At 36.7% G+C, this 10,356-nt stretch overlaps 1 protein-coding gene across 1 annotated transcript; it reads right to left on the reverse strand.

The window, feature by feature from the left end:
- Window positions 1-1,114: 1,114 nt before the first annotated feature.
- Window positions 1,115-2,080, reverse strand: LOC100918369 (olfactory receptor 51G2-like). Its single transcript, XM_003764739.1, has one exon. The coding sequence runs from the start codon at window positions 2,078-2,080 to the stop codon at window positions 1,115-1,117; it is 966 nt and encodes a 321-aa protein (XP_003764787.1).
- Between the last annotated feature and the right edge of the window lie 8,276 nt (window positions 2,081-10,356).

Consider the following 10,356-nt stretch of genomic DNA (forward strand, 5'->3'; position numbering starts at 1 on the left):
ATAGATAATATTTTTGACTTTGAAAAATACAAAGTATAGAACATTGTACTTTCAAAGCCTCTGTTTCATTAATTCTTTGTAACATCCATTTCAATACCCAACAGAAATAATATTCTTATTTTGTAGAAAAGAATAATATGGTACAGAGAAAGCTTCAATAAACAGCTTATATATTTTCTTAGAAAGCATAGTTCCTGGCTATAGTAATTTAAAATTTGGTTAAAGAGGGAAAGAAGAAATATCTATGTGAGAAACAGAACTCATTTTTTCTTTGTGAACTTTGTAGTAGCACATAGGCCTGAACATACAAGTAGCAAAGCCTTGATTGAGTGGCCCATAGCCTATGCATAATACATCCTCCTTTACAGTTACATGCACAAAATCCCCTTTTCACTGATTCCAACCATCTCCTTATCCACTCTCTCACTTACAAATTATCTCAAAATGCAGCAGAAAAGTTGGAATGCTGATAGATTTATAGATACTGTTCTTGGGCCCAAACAAATCTTCAACATGACCTCCTCATTCAATCATCCTGCTCTTTTACTCTCTTTCTAGGATCTATGTGTTCTAATCTTTACTCTCTTTCCAGGATCAAAGTTTCCTGATTTTTTATCTTGGGAGAAGAAGCAAGACTACCCTAAATATGTGACTGGAGGAGACATCCTTATTTTTAAATGTTTAGAAATCATATATAGGAAACAATTTTTCAAGGATATACTATGTTTGTCAACATTCACTGAAAAGTATGAAGTGCAGTACCACATGAAGTATGTAGTTGAGATTGTGTATGTAATTTTTAAAGACCTACAAGCAAAGATATTTCAGAGCACCCATTAGTGTACACTATTTAATCATTTTCAGATTCAACACTATTCCTTAAAGTGCCTTCCAAGAGTCTGAGGTGTTTAAAAGTGAAAAAAAAAAAAGTTGATTTTGAAGGCTTGACAATGAGATTTGTTTTCTCTGCCTCTTATTCCTTGATTAAAAAAGAAGTGATACATTCATATCTCTCAACATATAGCTACTCCAAGAAGCTCTCCCTAGGTTCTCTTGAGTCAATGGAAACTGCTTAAGATCATATGCTTCCATATATGTTTTGGCTTTATCCTCTTTAGGAGGTCTCAATTCTTTTCTGCCAGAAGCGTCGCAAGAGACCTTGTCGGATTTTCTTGGACTTGATGCAATAGATAATGGGGTTCATGAAAGGTGGGACCAAGAAATGTAGATTAGCCATGAGCACAGCCAGAGCAGGGTATGTGTGCTTCTCAACACGGTGTAGTATGGATAATCCCAATTTGGGCATATAGAAAATAAGCACAATGCAGAGGTGTGAGACACAGGTGTTGAGTGCCTTGAATCTCTCTTCAGGAGAAGCGATTCCCAGCACTGTGCGAAGGATTAGCACATAAGAAACTACAATCAGGGTGGAGTCAATACCCAAGGAAAGAAGAATAGAGACCAGACCATAGAAGCTGTTGATCTTGGTGTCAGAACAGGCTAGTCCCACTAGGTCACAATGTAGGCAATAGCAATGAGAGAGGATACTGACTGGAGGGAAAGCCAGTCTCCTGAGCAGGACAGGACCTGGAATGTTGAGAATAACTGCTCTCACAAAAATCCCAGCCCCTATCTTGGCCATAGTTGAGTGGGTGAGGATTGAAGCATAGTGCAACGGATCTTTGATGGCCACAAAACGGTCAAAGGCCATAGCCAGGAGCACACCTGACTCCACGTAGGTAAAGGCATGGATGAAGAACATCTGGGCTGCACATAGGTCAAAGGGAAGCTCACGGGCACCCAGCCAGAAGAGCTTCACCATGGTGGGGAAGGTGGAGGCACAGAGACCTAGGTCAGAGGCAGCCAACATGGACAGAAAAATGAACATGGGCTCATGAAGACTGGGGTCTGTGCGGATTAGGAAGAGAATGGTGCTGTTGCTCAGGATGGAGATTATACAAATCAAGTTGATGGGAATGGACACCCAGTGGTGAGAAGCCTCCAGGCCTGGGAAGCCTGTCAGCAAGAAGGCTGGGCGATCATAGCTGCTGGCGTTGCAGGAGAAGATGGAACGATCCATGTTTGGAGACACTTTGCTTCCCTAGGGGCAAGAAGGACCAGAGATTGATTCAGAGCCCTCTCCAAACAATTTTGTTTTCTCTCTTCTGCTCTTTGTTCTCTTTTCCTGCTAAGAGGTTCACCTCTGCTTCTTCTGGCTCACAAAGGTACTGAGCAAAATTTCTACACTCAAAGCTTGGACAGAGAGATAAGGAGATGTGATAGACTGGGATCAATGAGAACCAAAAGCTCTAGAATTTTGTAAAAGGTCTTATGTCTAGACAACTCTTACCTAAGTTCTGAGCCTATAACATGAATTCATACACAAGCATCCCATAAATATCTCTTCTTCATCCTAACCACTGTCCAAAGTACCCTTTTCCTTTCCCATTAAGTCTCCATAAAAATTGTTAGAGATTTTTGTGTGTGTGTGGAGAGGGGAAGTTAAGGGACTTTTCCAAAGTCATATAAATAGTAAACAGTATAGACACATTTGGAACCCAGGGCTTCTAACTTCAAATCCATTGCTTTGCCTATTCCACCATATTATCTCAAGGTTAATGCTAAAATTCAGAAGATTAAATTGTAGAGTTTGGAGCTCTTAAATGGAGGGATTTTTAAATATTGCATTAAAAATAAGTCTCCAAATCATTATATTCTGAGCATTTTCAAAAGGTCTTTTATCTATCAGGCTTGCTATCAATGTAAATTATTCAAGAATTGTTATCAGGCTATTAGGCAGAATTAACAAGTAATTTAGATAGTTAATAAGAGACTTACTTAGTTATTCATTCATTCAGTCATTAATTTATACTGATATATTTGTTCATTTATTCATTTACATTTTTGCTTATATGTTTACTCATTTTCATTTATTTATGTATTTATTTTTTCATTTTCATTCATTTGTTTATTTTGCTTCTCTTTGTATCCCCAGCAATTAATACAATGCCTGGCATGTAATAGGGACTTAATAAATATTTAATGGATTGACTTAGAGCCAAATATAGAACTCAAGTCTGCCTCGAAGTCTATTGCTTATTAATTTTTTTTTTTTTTACAGAGCAGATTTCTCTGAAGGGAAATATTTTCCCCCTCCTTGTTCCATTACTTCAATTTTTAAATTCTCTTCCAGGATTACCCAATATCAAAAAAAAAGATTAATGACCTTTGGAGGAGATTAAACTAGATTATTCATTGATCTCATTAATGAATTGGGATAGAGAATGAAAAGGACTAGAAATAAATCAAAACAGGATGAGTTAGAACATCAATATTAATTCAGAGCAGAGGTTCTTAAACATTTTTGTGTCATAGACTTTTAGGCAACCTATGGGCATTTTCTCGGAAGATTTTAAAAATATCACAATTGAAGAATATTTTAAATGTCAATTAAACGTTAGTGAAAACAAAATATATTTTTTTCTCCTTCTAAATTCATGGATTACATAATTTTCCAAGTAATATAGATTCTAATCCCCTGAAAAAATGTTTTATTAAAACTTTCAAGATTTGATCTTCACAGGAAAAATTTCAGAGGGTCTATGAATTTGGTGGGGGGAAAACACATCATTATTTTCACTAACTCCTAATTTACTATTAGCTAATTTAAACATGTAGAAGCATAGTCAATACAATTATAGGCTGCCCTTTTCTAATGAAATTATGGAAAGAAAAGTTGTGGGGTGTTATCTAGAAGCTATTTATTTATTCCCAAATAAAGATAATTGATTCCCCCTCAAAAATAATGAAGATAAAAATAATAGAAAGAATCATACTTAAGAATAAATAGATAGGTTATGAGCAACACTTTGCTTGTCTTCTCTCCACAATCTCTTCTAGCTACGTCTATATTCCTTTAAGCAAAGCTTTCCAAATACAGGAATTGAGTGGCTAAGCTTGGATCCTTCTTCTGAATCTTTTCTATTAAACATACCTGTGTAATAAATATAGTCAAGGCAGAAGTTTTCATGTCAAAATGCAATCACCCACATTTGGAAACAAATAAAAACTGAAACACAATTTATTGTCTTTACATTATTATTTATTATGGAAAGAGTTCTGTGATAGCTAGAGGGTGCAGTATATTATTTGTTAGAACTATAGTTAAGAAGATCTGAGTTCATAATCCATCCTCAGACATTACTTAATTGACTCTGGGTAAAGCTAGTTAGATTTTTACAGGGTCAGTTTCCTCAACTGTAAAATATAGATAACAATTAGCACTTACCTCCCAGAGTTAAGATTTAAATGAGATAATATTTATAAATTACTTTACAAACTTTAAAATGCTAATATCGAGCATTTATATGACACTATGAGTTTGTAACACAATCTACATATTATCTCACATCATCCTTGCAATAACTGTTGGAAATTATAGATAAAGTTGGCTGAGAGAAGTTAAGTGTAATTTGTCCAGAAATACACAGTCAGTTAAGTTTATTATTATTATTATTATTATCATTATCATTATTATTATTATTACTCTTTCCTAGCTGGGAATGTTTTTCCTCTCCAGTTATCTCATGCTACATTTGTTCTTGCTTTTTGGTATTTTGAGAATGATCTAGTTAACTATCAATGACCAGATGTCTAAGTTAACTTTCCCTTTGAATGAATTTCAGTTACATTCTGCAACTGCTTACTTTGTCCTATTGTCTGTGCTTTCTGAAGAATTAGAAAACAAGATGAGGGGAAGAGAGTTGGCATGAACTACAAACTGAACCAGAACTTGTTCTGAATGCCATGTTTCCTCTCAGTGTGATTTTGTAAGCCACAGTGGGCTCCGATACTTACTAGAATCCTGGATCATGTGCTGAGCTCCACCACGTAAGAAGGATATGAATAACCTGGGATGCCGTTGAGAGGAACGTCATGAACACAACCTATAGGGAAAATGTGAGTTGAGCTGAACTTGGAAAATGCAATGCATTATGTAAATATGATGCTGGATTTGTAGTCAGAAAGATATCAGTTCAAATATTGCTATACTAACACATGTGATAATAGGTAAATCACTTTTCTGTGCCTCAATTTCCTATCTGTAAAATAGGGATAACACTAGCACTTTCCAAAGCTATTGTGAAGACAAAATGAGATAATTATCAAATGCTTAGCACAGTACCTGGCACATAGTAAAAGCTACATAAATGCCAGTTATATTTCCAAAGCAGTTTGTAAACCTCAAAGCTCTATATGAATGCAAGCTATTATAATTGTTTATGATGATAGTATAGCTAGATGGTACAGTAGATAGAGTGGTGGGGCCAGAGTCAGAAAGACTCAGTTTTTGTGAATTCAAATTTGTCCTCAGATACTAACAAACCTTGCAATCCTGGATAAGTCATTTAACACTGTTTATTTCAATTTCTTCATCAATAAAATCAGCTGAGGAAGTAAATAGTGAACCATTCCAGTCTCTTTGACAAAAAAATCCCAAATAGGGTCACAAAGAATCAGACACAAATGAAAAGACTGAACAACAAAAATTCTACAGAGAAAACTGAGTCACTTAAAGCTGAAATGATTTGGCTATTTCATAACTAGTAAGTATCAGAAGTGGGGATTTGATCTTACATTTATCTAGTGTTTTTTCAACTATACCAATGTGTCCTTCCATTCATAAAAGGAAAAATCTCTTCATTCCTATAATTAAAGTCTTAACTTGTTTTAATGGTGAAACATAGAACTTTTCATTAACTCTCGTCTGGTGGGGAGAGGTATCTGAAGAAAGATGGAAATATACTTATCACTGTGCCAAGTCTATCACTGTGATAGGTTAGGGGCTGGAGAACAAAGATGGCATGTCTCTAGAGGTTCTGAATAGATACTGTGATGAGACAGGATGAAAGATAAGGGAGCTGAAATATTGACTGACAGAACCTCAGAGTTATGTTTGTAAAAGATCTGAAACAGATCCTCTCCTCCCATCTCCTTGATATTTTTGACCACTATCTTAATATGCCTTTGTAAGTATGATAGAGCTGAAATAGGGGAGGCAGAGTTAGTATTTATGGATTATTAGGGACTAAAGAGCATGCGTTTGTAACAAACCAGGCTTCTGATTCACCATTCACTCACTTTTTATACAACTATTTTTGTCCTCTACCTTTCTAGAATAACTCAAACTTTAGGAACCCTTGACCTTAGGAAAAGAGCAGGCTCATCTTCCAACTAAGCCAGAATATCTACATTGATATCATATAAGAAAATGTAGTCTGTATAGCTCAAATTAGTCATGCGCTTGAGAGTTTCTATGGCAACAGACCAGCTTCCCTTATTCATGTGAGATTGTTTTCCTAGGAGAATTTGAGGATTTAAGCCTCACTTATGATTTACCATCTGTGTCCTGTAACTCGTAGACACCCCTGCCCATCAGTAATACTGGGTATTCGAACACTTCTGGGTAAGTGAGACAGTTATGGGTCTGCCAAAGCAGCACAACATAACTGGCTCAATCTATGCTTATCAACAGGATCATGAAATGATAGGGAAGGAGGATGCTAAAATTTAAGGAATCCTTTATTAATATAACTCAGGATGCTATAGTCTCCATTTTCCAAGATTCCCTCTGTCCTAGGGCCTGGAGGAAGGGGTCTTTCTGTCTAGGATTTTTTGTAGGGTTGTAATGCTAGGACACTGAGTTTGGCTGTGATAACCTGTGAAAAACCTCATAAGACAGAGGCACTGAAGGCAAATCTCACTGATTTCCTTTTACTGTGCTTCTGTCCCAGATACTACCACCCCATCTCTCCCCAAGGGATCCTTAGATCATTTCATTTTTCCAAAGGATTGCCTAATTAACTGATTGGAGGGGCTGTTTCTGTTCTGCTCATGAATAATGTGCCTGACAAAGTTCCTAAGAGTGTAACTCTAATCCAAAAGAGTTAGGTTAGATTTCTGATTTTCTCCCTACCCTAAATACTATATTTCTAAAGTACAAGGAAGGGAAGTGATTTACCTTAGGCAATACAGGTTGTAAAATGGCCAGGACTGAAAGCATTAGAGCATTTGAGAGGCAGTCAGATTCAATGAAAAGAACATTTGCTATATAGGCAATTTGAATTCAAATGCTGTCTCTCACAGTTATTGTATATGTGACACATACGTTTTGAGGGCCCCCAGTTTCCTCATCTATGAAAAGAAGGTGTTGGACTATATGGCCTTTGAATCTAGTATTCTTAATTTTAAATTCAATAATTTTTCCACTATGCCACAGACTTTTTAGAGACCTGTTGATGTGAAAAGTCAAGGAGATCTTAATGCTTCACCCCTCACCCGGTCTCCTCCATAACTTAGTTTCACACTCACCATGGCTTTGGGGGTATGGTCTTCTGTCTCTTGGTTAGCCAGAAATATGTCTAGCTGAACTCAGCTTGGACAGGTCTTTATATCTTCCTAATTTGAATTGAAGTAATGGGTCAGCTGGGATCTGGATACAAATCTGAGAGATTTTCTTTAAGCCCACGAGTGCTAGGGAGAATAGCTGTGAGGCCACTGTTGTGTCCAGGGGCCAAGGAGGCCCAGAAGAGGATGAAGAAGCAGAGGAAGGCATCGAGGGATAGCTGGATTTAACTTCAGCATCTGTTGCTTTCTTTGGGAACAACTGCGTGGCCCAACCCTTCAGAAAGAGCCAAGATCCCTTCCCTCACCTTTATGGCTGTTTGAGAGGGGATGGTAGAAGGAGACGAGATGTCAGAGAAACTTTTCTTACTTGGAAGAAATTCAGAAGTGAGACTGTAGAAAAGCTGAAATTGAGCCTGTTCTCCCTCTCTTCAATCTCCTTCTGTTGATAATGTCCTAGGCCACATTTCATGGCCTTGAAAACATAGTAGGGTTGGTGGAAAGGGTGGGAGTTAGCCTTTTGGGATTAACAGTGGTTAAAGACCATTATTTTGTTTTCAACCAGAGTGCTAATTCCCAAGAGACAACCTAGAATCTCTCATTTTGCTTACTCCCTAGATTCCTCAGTGAACCAATAGATAAGCAAATGTCTAAATCTTCAAATAATTCCATGGCACTCATTCATGACAGTGAAATGTCTAGGGATCCAAATGTTTCACACATTGAGATAAATAATTCTAGTCAAAATAGACTAAGTTATCTGAGAAATCCAAGGCAAGTGACTCTCCCAGCTCTGTTTCAAGTTATACCTGTTTATAGTTAGATGAATCTAGTCAATCAATACTACTAGTCAAAGCTTCTTGTTCTCTGAATTGAAATTCTTTCAGCAGGCACTGTAATCACCTGTTCTTTACCCCTAGATGTTCTGAATTGGGACTTTCCACATTTCTTCCTCTATGAGAAAAGGACTTTGGCATGAGATAATAGTGTAATATGGCAACCACAAAAGTTACCAAGTCTTTGATCTACATTAAGAAAGCTACAGTATATAGAACAAGGCAAAAAAAAATTGTGCTTTTTTCATCTGCCCTGGTCAAATCATATTGGGATATTGCGTCCATAATATTATGTGAAATAAATCAAAAGGGTTAGGAGGGCTTCGTGGATTGTGATATGGGGGAGGTGTTCGTGGACTATGGATATTTAGCTTATGGAAAGGAAGGTTTAGCTTAACTGCCATCAAGTATCAAAAGTTACCACTCAGAAGATGACTTAAGTTCCTTTCTATTTTTTTTTTTTCTGTGATATTTATTAAGTTTTCAATTGGGATTTCAGTAGAGATCCTATATTGGAAATCCAATATGGACTTCCTCTTAGGCCTAGAAGTAGAATCAGAGGGCAAGGATTAGAAATTAAGGAACAGTAGTATAAACTTAACAACAATGAGGGATTTCCCGAAAATAGAATGAGCTGTCTTGAGGACATAGATTTAGAGCAGGAATGAATTTTAGAGATCAAGTAGCCCATTTGCCTTATTTTATATATGAGGAAACTGAAGGCTCAGAAATTAAGATCAGCCTTGTCTAGAGCAGATATAGATGAGAGGCTCTCCCCCTACCAATGTTCCCAGGGCTCCATCAGCAGATCCTCTTATTCTAAAGTCAAATGTAAGAAATCATTCAATAAGTACTATTAAATACCTATGATGTACTGTAATGCCGAAGAAACTGAACAAGACAGAGATTAGAGACCAATTCAATAATTTATTAAATGAAGAGAAATACTGGGACCAATGCATCCATGTTGATCCCAGGGCTAGACGAGACTATCATCTCAAAGAGTCTAGCCCCGAGTATTGGGGCACCAAGCTTTTTATGGAATAACAAGAACAATGACATTACTGATATTCTAATGACATCTGAAATGGATAAACCTTTATCTTGTCAAACATTAAGGAATGTCTATAAAACATTTATCTCAACCATTAAGAGGGGACAGTCATAACCTAAGGCAGAATTGTGAAATAGAACAATTGGAGGAACTGGTCACCCCATTAAAAGGGAACTTTGGCATAACAGTACCGAACATTGGGTTAGGTACTGGGACAAACATAAAAATAGAACAGTGCCCACCGTGGAAAAGCTTATATTCTTTAGAAGGAAACAACCTATAAATAATAAACCTATAGAATATAAGGTAATTTTTTTGGTCTGGGAGAAACCCTAGAAGAAGATTCCAAAGAAGGAAAGAATGAGGAAGTAAAGAAGGAAGGAAGGGAGACTGAATAGAAGAAGGGAGGGGAAAAAAGAGAAGGAAGAAAGGAACCTTGGAGGGTCACACAAGAGGAAGGGAGAAGCCCCCACTTTCCATAAGACCTTTCTGGCTTGCTCCCACAGCTCCCTCAGGCCCATCTCCTCCCAGAAGTTCAGACATCTGAAAGATCAAAACATGTTGCCAATCAAATAACATTAATCCAGTTGAATTCATCTCCACATCATCTACTCAGAAAAACAAATAAACAAAAAACATTTTGAAAGAAATGATTATTAATAACTAATAATTTAGGGAGATCCAGATTTCTTCTAAAGTCCCTGATTTTTTAAAAGTTCAGTCTTCTGAAAGACATTATTGATAATGAGATTGGATTAATTTTCTTGTTAAATACTCTACACTAATTTGGGTGGAGCATAAATCCATTTAATAGATAGTCCAAAGATGGGTATTGTCTAGGTATAAAGACAGTTTCTTAGTCCAAGTGTGATATGATGTCATCCTCAGCCCCTCATTTTAATATAACCCACTTCCCATTGTGTTAATCAATTAGAATTAATTACCAGTCCTCTTCCAAAAGAACATATAGTGCTGAACTCATCAGTATGAAGGTATTTGTTCTAAAAAACATGCCAAAATGACCATCCTTTTAGTAAAAGTTATTTGTCTTATTATTAAATA

The sequence above is a fragment of the Sarcophilus harrisii genome, chromosome 3 (assembly GCF_902635505.1).
Source record: "Sarcophilus harrisii chromosome 3, mSarHar1.11, whole genome shotgun sequence".
Classification (NCBI taxonomy): domain Eukaryota; kingdom Metazoa; phylum Chordata; class Mammalia; order Dasyuromorphia; family Dasyuridae; genus Sarcophilus; species Sarcophilus harrisii.